This window comes from Lynx rufus, unplaced genomic scaffold, assembly GCF_022079265.1.
Source record: "Lynx rufus isolate CCGP_SWC_20201006 ecotype Redwood Valley unplaced genomic scaffold, mLynRuf1.p SCAF_52, whole genome shotgun sequence".
In the NCBI taxonomy this organism is placed as follows: Eukaryota; Metazoa; Chordata; class Mammalia; order Carnivora; family Felidae; genus Lynx; species Lynx rufus.
The window spans coordinates 115,408-132,782 of record NW_025814870.1 but is presented as its reverse complement, the minus strand read 5'-3'; the positions used below and the strand labels follow the sequence as shown (position 1 = coordinate 132,782).

Genomic DNA, 17,375 nt, shown 5'->3' with positions numbered 1-17,375 from the left:
CCAGAGCCCCCAGGCCCACGTGGGGCCCTGGCACGAACCCGCTCATAGCTCCCCAGGTGCCGGGGACAGGGCGCCCGAGAAAGGTACGGTCCGACCCCCGAGAAGTCCGGAGGGGATGCCGGGACCCAGCCGCGGGGAGACCCCCGGGCGCAGCCACAGTCTGGGGATGGCTTCGCCGCCTCACCCTGGGCGCCCCCCTCCTCGCCATCAAGTGCTGCTGGTGTCGGGGGCCCCTGCTCGGACCCGGCGGGGCCGGCCACGGCCAGGGGCAGGTGCCAGAGGCGAGGCCGAGGCTGACCGTGCCACCAGGGAGCCAGGACGACCCAAGGACACAAGGGGCGTGAGGTTGTCCACATCCCAGAGAAGGGGCACGTGGTGACAGACGGACACGGTGAGGGGCGGATAAATTAAATAAATAGGTGGTTGGGGGTATAAACAGGAAGAGGGGGCAGGGGCTGGCACGACCCGGGGGCACGAGGGTAGGAGGGCGGGGATATTGCTGCTGCCAGGGTCAGGACCCTTGGTCCTGTCACCACCGCCCCCACGCAGGGCCCAAAGAAAGGCACTAATGAAGGGGGCCGGGGTGTGCGCAGGGCACGAGAGACCGGTGACCACCCCATCGCCGCCCCCGTGCCACCCGATCCAGGGCTCGGCCCCGAGGTCACCTCAGGCCTGGGACGCCCCCTCCTCGCCGGTTCCGCCACCCTTAGCTGTTGCCGGACACGAGGCTGATGGTCTGTTCCAGGTTTTGGCCCAACTTAGGCTTCCGACAGGAGGCGTCTCTGTCCAGAGCGGTGAGGACCTGGGGGAGGAGGGTCCCCCCGGAGCCGGGCTGGCGAGGAGGGGCCGCTCCCTCCGTGGCCAAGCCGTCCTCCCCTGCCTGAGCTCTTCTGTCCCTCCTGCGTCCACGCGCCCCGCTCTCTGCGGGTCCCCGGCACGTGGGAAGGGCTGCAGCCCCCCACTTCTGCCCACGCTGCGACGACTTGGCCACCCCGAAGCCACCGCCTTCTCTGCTCGGCGGCCACAGTGCGGCCCTTCCCGGCAGTGGGCTGGACCCGCTGTCCCCAAACGCCCCATCCCTTCCTGGCCCACACCCCATCTCCCCGTCCCCTACTGACCCGGAATCTGGACCCAACCTCCAGGTCCCCTCCTGACCCCCACCCCGCACCCAATTCCCCATCCTCTCCTGATCCGGAATCTGGACCCAACCTCCAGGTCCCCTCCTGACTCCCACCCCGCACCCAATTCCCCATCCTCTCCTGATCCGGAATCTGGACCCAACCTCCAGGTCCCCCCCTGACCCCACCCCACTCCCAATGTCGCCATCCCCTCCGGACCCCCATCTGCACCCCGCACCCGATCACCTTGTCCCATCCTGACCCCCACCCGACACCCGAATTTCCCGGCCCCTCCTGACCCCACCCTGCACCCAACATCCACGTCCCCTGCTGACCCCCACCCCGCACCCCAAATCCCCATCCACTCCCGATCCGGAATCTGCACCCAACCTCCAGATCCCACCTGACCCCCACCCTGCGCCCAATCTCGCCATCCCCTCCTGACTCCCACTGACACCCCGCACCCGATCACCTGGTCCCTTCCTTACCCCCACCCGACACCCGAATTTCCCGGTCCGTCCTGACCCCACCCCGCACCCAAGCCCCATCCCCTCCTGAACCCCAACCCCACACCTGATCTCCCCATCTGCTACTGACCTGGAATCTGCACCCAACCTCTGCGTCCCCTCCTGACCCCCACTCCTGCCAAGCACCCGATCACTTCGTTCTCTCTTGTCCCCCACCGCCACCCTGCACCTGATTTCCCCGTCCCCTCCTGACTCTTACCCTGAATCCGATCTCCCTCTCACCCCCTGACCCCCCCCGCCACACCCCACCTCCCCATCCAATCCTGATCCCCACCCCTACCTGGCACCCGATCTCCATGACTCCTCCTCACACCCACCCCTCCACCCACCTTGCTGGACACTCGTGACTCCCACCCCACACCTGATATTCCTGTGTCCTCCTGACCCCCACCCTACCCCACATCCAACCTCCGCCATCCTCTTGACCCCCACTGCCCACTCAACCTCCATGCCCCACCTGGCCCCCACCCCACACCCCAAATCCCCATCCACTCCCGATCCGGAATCTGCACCCAACCTCCAGTTCCCACCTGACCCCCACTCTGCACACTCTGCACCCAACCTCCCATCCCTTCCTGACCCTCATCCCATACCCGACCTCCCTGTCCCGTCCTGACCCCTACTCCTCCCCTGACCTCCTCATCCACTCCTGACCCCCAACCCTACCGAGCACCCGATCTCCCTGACTCCTCCTGACCCCCACCCCCCACCCAACTTCCTGGTCCCCTCCCGACTGCCACCCCGCACCTGACATTCCTGTGTCCTCCTGACACACCCCCCCCACCCCGCACCCGAGTTCCTTATCCCCTCCAGACCTCCAGCCCGCACCCCTTGCCAAATCTTCCCGTCTCCTCCTGACCCCCACCCTGTACCCCGTACCCCATCTCCTCATCGCCTCCTGACTCCACCTCGCACCTGGTCTCCCCGTCCCCTCCGGAACCACACCTCACATCCCATCTCCCTGTCCCCTCCCAACTCCCACCCTGCACCTGACTTCCTCGACCCCTCCTGACCCTCACCCCACACCCGACCCTGTCTTTGCAGGTCTCCAGGATCTCGCTGTCAAACACAGTGAGCATTCTAGGGCCTCATCGCCCTTGACCATCAGCAGCACCCCGGGGAGAGGATCACTCTCTCTTCCCTCCTGACCACCTCCTTCCTGCCCCCTGTGTGTGTGTGTGTGTGTGTGTGTGTGTGTGTGGGTGGGTAGGTGTGTGTGCGGGCGCGCACATCTGACTCCTGTTCCAGGAGGCCACCCTGCAGTCTTGGGGTCCCTCCCTCCCCTCCTCAGTCTCTGCCGCCGGCTCGCTCTCTGCTCTGCCACCTCGGAGTGTCCCAGGACCCCAGGGCTCGGTGCGTGGGCCACTTGTCCCCCTATACCGGCTCTCGGCTGCCCGTGGCGAGCTCGTGCAGGCTCGGGGCTCTCTGGGCCGTGTCCTGGGTCCCCGATTTGTATCTTCATCGCAGACATTTGCCCACACTGCAGACTCCTGTATCCAGCTGCCAAGTAGACATCTCTATTCACATTTGAGTAAGATAACTCAAATTTAACACGCAAAAAATGATGTCCACTCTTGCACTCTTGTTATGTTTAACCATAACAATAATAGTACTGAGTGAAATAGCCTAAGAGAAGCTACAGAAACCTGTAAAGAAGACTTAAATATGCCTTGGTCCACTGTTGTTAATAAATACTTTTTTTTTTAACTTGTTTAGAATATCAAAGTTTTGTTATAATTGGAAAATACCTTTCCTTGCCATTTCTTCATTTTATCTTTGCTCCTGGTCTTTTGGTATAGAGTGGCTTAAAATTTTTTTGTTTATGTGATCCATTGTTTCAGTATAATTTGCGGTTTGCATTTCCTATGAAAGGCCCTCCTCAGCATAAAATTACAAAAATATTCACTGAGAACATCTTCTAGTACTTTAAAACTTTAACATCCTGGGAGGTAATTTTCGTGAGAAAGAACATTGGTATGTAAGTTTGTTTTCTTTCCAAAAAGTTTTAGTCAAGGTGTCCCAAACCACTTAGCGAATAATCTGTATTTCTCCCTTGAGGTGAAATGCTGAAATCTTCAGCAAATTCTAAACCCCCCTTCAGTTTAATCTTGCACTTTTGTTGTTCCAGCTAATTTAGGTTGGGTGGTACAGGATGGCCTGTCTAGGGCAATGATCTGAAGGACATGGTCTGGAACATTGGGAGTGAAGGGAGGAAAGAGAGAGGAGGGGAGAGGAAAAGGAGGAGGAGGAGGAGGGGGAGAGTGAGTAGAAGAGAAGGGAGGGAGGAAGAGAGGAAAAAGGACAGAGGAGACATAGAGAAACTCTCCCAAGCAGAGGAAATTGGTTTCTTCTGGAATGCCAGGAGGCAAGCTCACAGAAGTGTCAGTCAGCCGGGTGACATTTCAGAGGGACTTGTGGTTCTCCAAGTCTTCCCAACAATGTCAGATATCCTCGCGACAACTGCGAGGAAGCCACTCTTTGGTGCTCTTGCATTAAGGACAGAGACGCGGGGAGGTTGGAGACCCAGCTACCATTGCAATGGCAATGTAACAGCAACTCTCAGGACCTTTTCTGAGGCGGGTTTTCTTGACGTCTCCACACTTTGGCTGCCTGCGCTAAGGGACCCCACCAGCAAGGTCAGAGAGAGGCCGGAAGGTTCCTTCTGGGTCTGGACGCAATCATGTCAAGATTGGAGTAGTGGTTCCCAGGCTCTGGGTTACCCGAGACCATCAGACGTGACCGTGTACCACGTGGTCACCTTTAAAAATGGTTTCCCGGCAGCGTGTACCCAAACTCTACCTAGAGTTTGCCTTCGGAGAACACACGGTCCAGCTTGCGCACTGGTGACAGTTGGGTTCTCTGCTTCCCTGTCCTGCGATGTGAATGGGAGTCTGTTGGCCTCCCCCAGCTTCACCCAGTAAGTCGTTGCGGATCACCCAAATCACCCTGGATTTCTTGAGTCTGTTGCTTGAAACCCGCTGACCGTTCTCATCTGTATGAGTTGGAGTACTTTGGTTCTAAGAGACAAAATGCATCTCTGACTAAATGAGGAGGCTCGCTGGGGACACGTGGAGGATCTCACAGAATTGAAGTTAGGAGCTGAATATCGAGATACTGGGAAGGATGGGAACCAGAGCACCTCTGGGGAATCTCACTGGTGGGAACTCAGACTGGTTGTCTCCAAGGATTTGCGCTCAGCGACTCAGCTCCAACCACTTCCATTTCTGTGTGCCTCGACTCCACTTTCAAATTCTGAGAGAGAGAGAGAGAGAGAGAGAGAGAGAGAGAGAGACTGTGATTGGTGTCATTTGGGTTACCTTTCCCAAGGGTGCAGGGAGAGGATGGCAGAGAGGAGGTTGGGGTCAATGGATTACAAGCGTCTGTCACTTGTGGGTGCCTGGGTGGCTCAGTTGGTTAAACATCCAACTTTGGCTCAGGTCATGATCTCACAGTTCATGGGTTCGAGCCCCATGTCAGGCTCTGTGCTGACTGCTTGGAGCCTGGAGCCTGCTTTGGATTCTGTGTCTCCTTCTCCTTCTGCCCCGCCCTGCTCTATCTCTTTCTCAAAAATAAATAAACTTAAACAAAGGTCTGCCACTTGGACAGAATGAGGCAGGAATGAGATGTGGAAGGGACTGTGAGCCTGCAGCAAAGTCCTCACAAATGCATGAGAGAGAATGGTTCCTTTGAGAGACAGCAGTGGGCAAAAGGGCTGGACAGCAGGGGCCTCAAAGGGCAAAGTATTCTTTTTAATTTTTTCTATGACTTTTTTTTATTGTGGTAAAATTCACACAACATAAATTAACCATTTTAAAATATAAAATATAAAATTAAGTGGCATTTGGTACATTGACAATGTTGTACAACCATTGCCTATATATAGTTCCAAACATTTTCATTAGTCCCAAAGGAGACCTTGTACCCATTAAGCAGTCACTTTGCGTTCACCCTCCCCCATGCTTCTGGCAACTATCAATCTGCTTTCTGTTTCTTTAGATTGGTGTCTTCTGGATGTTCCATATGTATGGAATCATATAATATATGGCCTTTTGTGTCTGTCTTCTTTCACTTCGCACAATGTTTTCAATATTTTCATCCATATTTCAGGACGTAGTAATTCTTTAATTTACATGCTTGATTAATACTCCATTATACAGCTATACCACATTTTGTTTATCCATTCACCAGTTGATGTACATGTGAGTTATTTTCACCTTTTGGCTATTATGAATAGTGCTGCTATGAACATTTAAGTGCAAGTTTTTATTTGAACACCTGTTAATTCTTTTAGGTATATGCCTAGGAGTGGAATTCTTGGGAATTCTATTCTTGGGAATAGAACATATAATAATGTTCTATTTAACTTATTCAAGAAGCAGCATTACATTTAATGCCAAAACTTTGCTACAATCTTAACCATAAGTGTCTAGTAAAATAAGGTATACAATTGTTGTTTCTTTTGAGATCGTTTCGTTATTTGGGGTCCCTTGAGTTCCCTATGAATTTTTGGATTATCTCTTCCATTTCTGCAAAAAAGGCCATTGAGATTTTGATAAGGACTGCATTGGTGGGGCGCCTGGGTGGCTCAGTCAGTCAAGTGTCAGACTCTTGATTTTGGGTCAGGTCATGATCTTGCAGTTTGTGAGATTGAGCCCTGTGTCGGGCTCTGTGCTGCCCTGTGTCAGGCATGGAGCCTGCTTGGGATTCTCTCTCTCTCTCTCTCTCTCTCTCTCTCAAAATAAATAAATATTTAAAAAGTACTGTATTGAGTATGTAGACCACTTTGTGAGTATAGCCATCTTAATAATATTAAGTCTTCCAATCCATGTACATGGTAAGTCTTTCCATTTATTTAGACCTTCTTTAATTTCTTTGAGCAATGTTTTATAGTTTTCAATGTATAAGTCTTGTATCCCCTTGGTTACATTTATTCCTAAGTGTTTTCATCTTTTTGTTATTATTATAGATGCTATTATTTTCCTAATTTCAATTTCATTGTTCATTGTGGGTTTGGCTTTCAGCTTTGTCCAAACAAAGCCAAGGATGGCTCAAAGGATTACTCAAAACTCCATGCAGGGGTGCCTGGGTGGTTCAGTTGGTTAAGCATCTAACTTTGGCTCAGGTCATGATCTCATGGTTTGTGGGCTCGAGCCCTGTGTCAGGCTCTGTGCTGACAGCTCAGAGCCTGGAGCCTGCTTTGGATTCTGTATCTCCCTGTCTCTCTGCCCCTCCCCTACTCGTTCTCTGCCTTGCTTTCTCAAAAATAAATAAACATTTAAAAAATAAAGAAAAAAAAACTCCATGCAAGTCAAGAGAGGTGAAAGGGAGGCTAAGGGAAGTCTCCCCGAGTGGCTACTGTCAAGCTCCCATATTTATTGAGCATACATTTAGGGAAGAAATGAGCAATACGTTGGTGGGCTACATGCCAGTAAGAACATATAGAAAATGTGCAGAAAAACAAGTTAAGACAGGATAAAATATTCCATGCGATAACATGGCTTATGAAATTTATGAGTATAGGCAGGGCCTAACCCCTAGATATACATTAAGTAGATAAGCAAAGCATGGCCGCTGTTTTTAGCAAAGCCAGAGAGCAGTTTTCTGCTTTTCAATGCATTCCCTATAATCTCCTAACCCAGGACATAGCTATTTGATTTCCCACAGTTCATTGCTAATGTAGAGTATTACAACTGATTTTTGTGTGTTGATCTCATATGGTGAAACTTGGCTGAATTTGATGATTAAGTCTAGGAGATTTTTTTGATGGGTTCTTTAGGATTTTATATGTACGATACAATCATCTGTGAATAGAGATAATTGTGCTTCTTACATTCCAATTTAAGTGATTTTTCTTTCTTTTTCTTGTTTAATTGCTCTGGCTAGAATTCTAGTACAATGTTGAATAGCATCCATAAAAGTGACCATCCTTATCTTATTCCTGATCTTTTTAAGGTAGGTGTTTAAAACTAGATATTTCCCTCTGAACACTGCTTTCACTGCATCCCATTAGTTTTGGTATGTTGTTTTTCATTTTCATTCATATCTATGTATTTTCTAATTTCCCTAGTGATTTCTTTTTTGATTGTTTGTTTAAAAATGTATTATTTAATTTCTACATATTTGCATATTTTCCAGTTTTCCTTTTGTTATTTATTTCTAGTTTCATTCCATTACAGTTGCAGACTATAGTATATATGATTTAAATATTTTAAATTTTACTGAGATTTATTTTGTGGCTTAATACATGGTCTATCCTGGGGAATGTTTAATGTACACTCGAGAAAAATGTGTATTCTGCTACCATTGGGTGGTGTATTCTGTATAAGTATGTTAGATATAGTTGCTTTATATGTTGTTCACATCCTCTGTTGCCTTATTGATCTTCTATCTGGTTGTTCTTTTCATTATTGAAGGTAGAGTATCGAAGTCTCTGGCCATTATTGTGGAACTGGCTATATCTCCTTTCAATTCGGTCAGTGTTGCTTCATATATTTTGTGATTTGTTGCTAGCTGTGTATATGTTTACAATAGTGATATCTTCTTAATGAGTTGACCCTTTTATCATTAATATTCTTCTTTGTCTCATATTTTTGACCTAAAGTATATTTTATCTGATTTTAGTATTAGCTACCCCAGCACTCTTTAGGTTATTATTTGCATGGGATCTTTTTTATTTCTTAACTTTCAATCTATTTGTGTTTTTGATCTAAAGTATCTTGTATAGAACATATAGTTGGGTTATGTTTTAAAAATCCATTTTTCCACTCTCTGTTTTTAATTGGACCATGTAATCCACATACATTTAAAGTAGTTACTGATAAGATCTTCCTTTTACTATTTTGCTTTCTTCCCCCATATGTCTTATATCATTTTTGTTCCTCAATACCTCCATTACTGTCTACTTTTATGTTAGATATGTATTTTCTATTTACCATCTTGATTCCCTTATAATTTCTTTCACTATATATTTTCTTAGTGGTTACCCTGGGGATTATAATTAACATCTTTTACTTGTAACAATCTAGTTTGAATTAATGCCAACTTTACTTGAGTAGTATGCAAAAAGGCTGCTTTTATACAGCTGCACCTTTCCCCTTTTATGTTGTTATTGACACAATTTACATCTTTACATATTGTATGCTCATTAACATTATTTTATAATGATTGTTTTATACATTTAAAATGATATATGAAAAAAGGAGTTAAAACCCAAAATTACATTAATATTGACTTTTATATTTACCTATGTATTTATTTCTACTGATGTTCTTTATTTCTTTGTATGACTTCAAGTTAGTGTCCTTGAAGTGATAGTCACACTAGTGACTGTCTAGTGTCCTTTCCTTTCAGCCTGAAATGCTCCCTTTAGCACTACTTGTAGGATAGATCTACTAGTAATGAATTCTCTCAGATTTAGTTTATCAGGGAATGTCTTAATTTCTTCTTAATTTTTAAAGGATAAGTTTGCTAGATATAGAATTCTTGGTTGACATTTCCCCCCCTTTGATCACATTAAATATGTCACCCTGGTGCCTTCTGGTCTCCATGGATTTTGATGAGAAATTGTTAGTCTTATTGAGGATCACTTGTAAATGACAAGTTGTTCTTTTGCTGCTTTCAAGATTCTCTTTTAGTCTTTGGCTTTTGGCAATTTGATAATAGTATGTCTTGGTGTGGGTCTGCTTGTTTTTATCTTACTTAGAATTCATTGTACTTTTTGAATGTATGGATTCATGCTTTCATCAAATTTGGGCAATTTTCAGCCATGATTTCTTTAAATATTCCTTTTGGCCTTTTTTCCTCTCTCCTTTTCTCATTCAGGGACTCCCACAATGCATATGTTGGTCTACTTGATAATGTTCCATAGGTCTCTTAGACTCTGTTCTTTTAAAAAAATTTTTTTCTTTATGTTCCTCAGACTAATTTCAGTCTATCTTCAAGTTCACATATTCTTTTTTCTATCTGCTCAAATATACTATTGATACTTTATCAGAATTATTCCTTTCAATTTTTGTACTTTTCAGTTCCACATTTTCTATTTGGCTCCTTTTTATAATTTTTATTACTTTGTTGATATTCTCTATTTGTTGATATATTGTTATGGCTTCCTTTAGCTTTTTGAACATATTTAAAAAATTAAAGTCTTTTTGTAGTAAGTCCAATGTTTGTGCCTTTTTATAAACAGTTTTTCTAATTTGTTTTCATCCTGTGAATGAGCCATATTTACTTGTTTCTCTGCATGCCTCATAATTTTTCATTGAAAACTGGACATGTTGAATATTATAATGAGGTAACTCTGGAAATTAGAGTTTCTTCTATTCTTTCTTCTATTCAGGGTTTGTTTTTGTTGCTTTCTGTGGTTTGTAGTTGCTTGTTGGTTTGGTGACTTCTAAACTATTTTCCAAAACCTATGTTTTATCATGTGTGGTCTCTGAAGTCTCTGTTGTTTTAGCTTTTGGTCAGATAATAGTTTTCCAGAGATCTTCTTAAACTGGAGGGGAGAAAAAGAAATAAATAAAAAGAGGGACACCTCGGTGGTTCAGTTGGTTAAGAGTCTGAATCTTGATTTTGGCTCAGGTCATGATCTCATGTTTTGTGAGATCAAGCCACACGCCAGGCTCCATGTGCTTGGGATTCTCTTTCTTCCTCTCTCTCTGCCCCTCCCTTGCTCACACTCTCTCTCCCCCAAAACAAACAGACAAACAAGTTTTTAAAAAAATAAATAAAAAGAATAAATTAGTCTCCTGGTCTTTGAAGTTTGGCTGTATGTTGTGTACTTTTTCAAAGCTTAGCCAGTCTGTTTATAACTATATCTTAGCCTCCATTGCCTGTGTTTATCTGATCCTAAATATCAGTTGGAGGTGAAAGCTTATCAGGTTTTTTCTGAGCATGCATCCAGTCCTGGGCATGCATATGACTTTCTATATTTTCCCATTATAAACAGAAGCTTTTCAAAATCAATATTACCCAAAAGTAAATTTCCCCAATTTTTCCTCTAAGACATTTGGCATGTCTATTATTTGTCTCAATTGTAATCTTTTGCCCTAAGAGGCAGTGACTTGTTCATTGTTCTTAAGGAATACCCTCTTACCTACTTTTCTGTCCTGAGGGAGTTCTGAGTTAGGTGAAAGGAGGGCCAGTGCCTTGTGTCAGACCTTCAGGGAATTTCCAGATAGGTCCAAACAGACAAACACAATTCCTTGGGAACAAAATCTGTTCTCCTCCCTTCTGAGCCAAGTATTACAATGGGAATATAGGCTGCCATCTTCAAAACGCTTCTGTGCTGGGAAGGGGTATGGGGGCAAGGCTAAAGTTAAGACACCAGAATGTTCTACTGTGTTTAAGTTGCCCTTTTCTTGATTCAACATGTGATTGATTTTTGGAAATAATTGACTATTTTTGTGAGTTCTGACAACATTGATTCTATTTTTGCTATTTTTTCCCACTGTTTCTGTGGAGGGACAGGCTCTCGGAGCTCCTACTTCTGTTATTTTTGCTGATGTCACTCTTGGGATTTTTTTTTAATGGAGAAGAACTACTGGGCTGAAAAGTAGCACTGGGAGGAGGAAAGGTCACTGACCCTATCTCCTTACCCTGAGGTATATGGGGTGTGAGAAGAAAAGATAGTTTACCTTGAAGAGGGCTGCAAGAAAGTAGTGCCCTCAGGGTATAGAGCCAAGCCTCCTTCAAGGCAGAAGGTAGAGGGAATGCTTTGAGAAGACATTGATTACAGATTATGAGTTGCAGAAGGCCCAGTGAAAGTTGGGGTCTGAAGGGAGAGCTTTGGGTGAGGCAGTTGGCTTGAAGGAAAGAACATCGAGACTCTGGTGCTTTGAATCAGGCTTATATTCCAATCCTGCTTACAGGTTGTAAAAATCAAAAAATAATGTGAAGTTTTACAAGTGCCATGTTAGCATCGATTAGATTTATAATGTAGTTTTTCCTACCATCAATTCATATGATTATTTGCATTAGTAGATGTCATAATACCAATCATTTTTATATTCTTATTTGATGCCTTATCCCTCCAATATATTGCTTGCTAGACTGGATTTGCATGTATTGAGATTTTTGCCTCATTATTCTTTTATGCATATGCTTATTGTTGCCAGGTTTTGATTTCAGTGTTATGCTGGCTTGAGGCCATGATGATTCAGTGGTGAACCAGAAAGATGTCATTCTTTCCCCTGTAAACTTTTAATATTTGAAGAGGGGATTAGTGGGCTGAAAATCTGATGAACCAAAATATTTTTTTCTTAAAAGCACATGAATTAAAACATGTATTTTACTTTTAAGTGAATATCCATGAAAAATTTTCATTTTTTTCCATGGATATTTGATTATTCATCATCTGCCTATTTTTGAGTCAATATTTTAAGATCAGATTTTACTAAGTTTACATTTTACCTGAATTTCAGATTTATTAATGTAAATCTTTCTATAGAGTGGAATGAAACCACATGAGCATTTAGCCTTTGTGGAATCCACAACATGAACTTGAAAAGAGAGACAAAGATACAAAGACATAATTTCTTAGAGATGCCCTATGTATGACAAGGTTTCATGAGTCTTGAGCCCCTAATTGTGCTTATGATTCAAACTTAGTCCATCACAGAAACCTTTTGAAAGAAATATTAACATCCTTGGAACATAGTTTAGCAAGTTGATATATGTTTATTGTTAAAAAAAAAAAGATTTGGGGCGCCTGGGTGTCTCAGTCGGTTAAGCGTCCGACTTTGACTCAGGTCACAATCTCACGGTTTGTGAGTTTGAGCCCCGCATCGGGCTCTGTGCTGACAGCTCAGAGCCTGCAGCCTGATTCGGATTCTGTGTCTCCCTCTCTCTCTCTGCCCCTCCCCTGCTCGTGCTCTGTCTCTCTCTCTCTCTCTCAAAAATAAATAAACATTAAAAAAAGATTTAAGTTAAAATCTCACATGCCAGAGATAACCACTATTAGCATTTTGGTGAATATGCTTTCATGTATTTTTCAATGAATACATACATTTGAATATATATGTCTCTGTATGTTTGTGAAGTATATACATCTGTGTCTAAGTATGCATACACATGCACACACAGAATTTTGCTTTATGGTCATCACCCTGACCCCTATATGGATAAAATAATGCACCCATTTTGACAACTCAATTGCTTTTGCTGCTTCCCCACTCTCCCCAAACCAGGCCTTACTTTCAGTTCCATCTTCTTCTCTGCCTGGTCCTTCTTTTCTTCTTGAGAAGGAAGAGGAGCTCCTGACTGAGTTAAGTCACAAGAAAGGCCTTAGCTCACCTGTCCTGCATTCTCTCATGACCAGGGAGCCACACACTTTCTTGCCCTCACTACCCCAGGTTGGATTTCCTTCCCAAGTGTCACCAAGTATTATTTCAGCTAAGGATGAAGGTTGCTGTGCATGTTTTCCCAGATTGCCTCTGCTCATGTTGACAGATGTACTTCCAATGCATATTTACAGAAACCAGAGGCCATGGCGGGAAGCAATCGAACTGTTGTCTCAGAATTCCTCCTCCTGGGACTGTCAGATGTGCCTGAGAATCAGCCCCTCCTCTTCAGTCTGTTCCTGTCCATGTACCTGGTTGCTGTGGTGGGGAACCTGCTCATCATCCTGGCCATTGGCTCTACCTCCCATCTCCACACCCCCATGTACTTCTTCATAGCCAACCTGTCCTGGGTTGACATCTGCTTCACCTCTGTCACTATACCAAAGATGCTGCTCAATATCCAAACCCTGAGCCGGTCCATATCTTACACTGGATGCCTTACTCAGATGTATTTTCTAATCTTGTTTCTAGAACTGGACAATGTCCTCTTGGCAGTGATGGCATATGACAGATATGTAGCCATATGCCACCCTCTTCACTATACCATAACCATGAGCCCCAAATTCTGTATCACATTATTGTCTCTGGCTCTGATTATCACAAACATCTATCCTTTGATCCACACCCTTTTGATGGATACACTGTCATTTTGTGCAAGTGTCAGAATTCACCATATTTTCTGTGAACTCTATGCATTGCTAAAGCTTTCTTGTTCAAGTATCCATGACAATGAGTTGGTTGTTTACATCCTGGGGAGCTTTATTTTTGTTGCTCCTTTCCTCTTTATTTCTATCTCCTACATGCACATTTTCTCAGCCATCCTAAGACTTCGTTCCTCCCAGAGCAAACTTAAAGCCTTTTCCACTTGTAGTTCCCACCTTGTTGTGGTGTCATTGTTCTATGGAACTTTATTTGGGGTGTATCTGCGTCCTTCTTCTTCCTACACATCTGAGGATTCAGTGGCCACTGTGCTGTATGCAGTGGTGGCTCCCATGCTCAACCCCTTCATTTATAGTCTTAGGAATAAGGACATGAAAGGGGCCCTAAGGAGCCTCCTCAGCTGGAGAAAGATCTGGCCTTGGTGACAGCATCTCCTGCTCCTGAGTGATGATGTCATCTTGTGCTTGCCTCATTATTGATGTAGGAGGGGACTATCCATATAAGATTTAACAGATGTCGAGCTCTGCCCAAATTTCTGCTGCAATCATATTCAATCACTCCTTCAACCAAACCTCCCTGGATGACTCTCGTGTCAGGCCCCAGATGGACAGCTTGTTTGTTTGAGGATTTAATTTTCCATTCATTCTATATGTCCTTCATGGCTCCTCTTCAAACCATGTCTGCCTCATGAATTTTTACCACGATCCCCTGTTAGTGGCGTGAATCATAATAAGCAATGGAGCATCTTGTTTTGTGCTGGGCACTGTTTTGAGCAAGTACACGTATTTACTCACTTAATCACCAATCTTGTGATGGAGATGCTGTTATCTACATTTTCTAGGTGAGGGATGTCATCAGAGAAGCAATGGAATTCTCACCTTCTGCTTGTGTAGGAATAATTTGTTAGATGGAAATAAAGAGGCTCCTTTCACTTCTCAAGAACAAAATCTGCAACTGGAGGCCCTTGTCACGAGATGGCAGTAGATGCACAGGTTGTGACTTCAAGACACATTCACAAAGTTTCTGAGCCAAGTGGAGAAAGAGGTGGGTACCCCTTTGAACTCTTACATGGATCACGGTATGTCAATACACTTCCCAAGCCATAGACTTGCTTGCTGACCTCGCAGAGAACATTCCCAGATGAAATGAAAAGAGTAGATTCACCACATTTCTCAACATGGCCAACTTAGGTACGTAGTGTTGAAACACTATTCATATTAAGATCAGGGCAACAACAGGGATTCCCTCTACCATGACTATCATTTAACATTTTCGTCAAAATTCTAGTCTAGCAGTAAATCAGAAAACAGATGTATTAGGTATTAATATTAGAAATGAAGGGGAGGGGCACCTGGGTGGCGCAGTCGGTTAAGCGTCCGACTTCAGCCAGGTCACGATCTCGCGGTCCGTGAGTTCGAGCCCCGCGTCGGGCTCTGGGCTGACGGCTCAGAGCCTGGAGCCTGTTTCCGATTCTGTGTCTCCCTCTCTCTCTGCCCCTCGCCCGTTCATGCTCTGTCTCTCTCTGTCCCAAAAATAAATAAACGTTGAAAAAAAAAAAAGAAATGAAGGGGAAAAAACTATGATCATATGAAAATAGGAGTATCTTTCTGGAAAATCCAAGATAATCAAGCTGAAAAACTACTAGAACTAAGAGGAACAAATTTACAGATTGCAAAATAAGTAATGCAAAAATCAATAAAACTCTTCCAATCCAGGGAGGAAAAACTACTTAAAAGTGGCACTGGAAAAATATCCCAAACATAATAGCAACGAGGATAAAATATTGTCTTAATAAGAAATGAAAGGAGCCTATATGAGGAGACTGCAGAGATTCTCTTGAGAGAATCTGGTCAAAGGAAAAGACATAACACCTTCTTGGATGGGAAGACTTGGGTTAATTTCTAGGTTTCAGACATTTAGAACCTGAACACAATCTTTTTTTTTTTAATTTGAGGAAAGGCTTTTACTGCTAAATTGGGAGAATAAATGGCAGAGAAGAGCAAAAAAAAAAAAAGAAAGAAAAACAACAACAACAACAACAACTATGATCAGTAAGGACTTTTTTTCTGCCGGATGTTAAAAGGTAAAATAATTTAAACAGAGTGCTATTGGAAGATGAATCAACATACAGATCTTGTGAATATACACCTATTCTCATGCTACTCCTGGAGCACAAAAGCAATGGAAGAGATCACAAAGGATAATGGGTAGATTTATCCACAAGAAAACCAAATCAAGTGAGGAAAATAGTCACCATTTATGTGACAAACACAAACATTTATTTGGTCTTTGTCCCCAGTTCCTGACACAGAGCTCCTAAAACCTTTGGAATTTCCTGGTTGATAAAAGCATTTTTGTTCTAATATGGTGACTCTTGTTGAGCCTCTACATAGCTTCAGGATGGGGCTGGTCACCAGAAGACCAGGTCTTTATTAGGAACCTAGAACTTTCACCCCTTCCTCCTCCCCTAACCTCCTGAGATGGGAGAGGCTGGAGACTGAGTTAATTGATCATGCCTACATGATGAAACCTCCATAAGAACCCCTAAACAATGGGTTCAGAGGGCTTCCAGGTTGATGAGCACATCAACATGCTGGAAGGGTGGAGCACCCAAAATCCATGGGACAGAAGCTCCTGTGCTTGGGACCCTTCCAGACTTTGCCCTATGTACCTCTCCACTTAGCTTTTCATTTGTATCCTTTATAATATACTTTATAATAAACCAGGAAACATAAGTAAAGTGCATTCCTGAGTTCTATGAGCCATTCTAGAAAACATCAAGCCTGAAGAAGGGGTTGTGGGAACCTCTGAATTATAGACAGTTGGTTGAAGTCAGCTGGGACTGACTTGCAAATGGCACTTAAGTAGGGGACAGTCTTGTGGGACTTAGACCTTAAATTGTGGGTGACTGTGCTAACAAGGTAGTTAGTGTCAGAGTTGAGTCAAATTGTTGGACGCTCAGTTGGTGACTGGAGAATCAGAGACTTGGTTGTTGGTGTTGGAAAACATGCCATTCTTCTAATTAAAAATCCTATATAAATAATTTAAAAAATACAATCCATTAAGACATAAAAATAAAATGAATGGAGAACATGAAAAGACAATTCATATCAGAAGAAACAAAATGAATGACAAAAATATGGGAAAAATCAGCCTCATTAATAATAAAAGAAATGTGATTTTGAAACAGTCAAGTTACCATTTTCATTGACCAAAACCAGCAATGTGATAAAGTGGATATTCTTATACTGCAGGGTAATAAAGTACAATCTACAACCTTTCTGCATGCAATAGCCTAAATGAACAAAGAAACTTAAAAATACTGAATGTCCCATGACATACTCTGGGATAAATTCCTAGAAGTGGTATGTGGGGGCAAATGACATATATGTGTAAATTTTGATAGATCTTGTCAAATTTCTCTACATATAGTTATACAAAAAGAGTTATCTACCCATTTACCTGCCCATCAGCATTTTGTGATCATGATTATTTCTCCCCTCACTCTCTCATCTGCACTGTCCAATATGATAGCTACAAACCACTTGCAGCTCCTGAGTATATAAAGTGTAAGTCATGTAAAATATACAATGAAACTCAAAGCATTAGTATGAATAAAAAATGCAAAATATCTCATTAATATTCTTATATTGATTACATGTTGAAATGATAATGTTTTGGACATTGTTGGGTTCTATAACATACATTATCAAAACTATCTTGTTCAAGTCTTA

At 43.7% G+C, this 17,375-nt stretch overlaps 1 protein-coding gene across 1 annotated transcript; it reads left to right on the top strand.

The window, feature by feature from the left end:
- The first annotated feature begins 13,127 nt into the window (after nucleotides 1-13,127).
- LOC124527635 (olfactory receptor 1D2-like) lies at nucleotides 13,128-14,066 on the top strand. Its single transcript, XM_047100739.1, has one exon. The coding sequence runs from the start codon at nucleotides 13,128-13,130 to the stop codon at nucleotides 14,064-14,066; it is 939 nt and encodes a 312-aa protein (XP_046956695.1).
- Nucleotides 14,067-17,375: the final 3,309 nt, after the last annotated feature.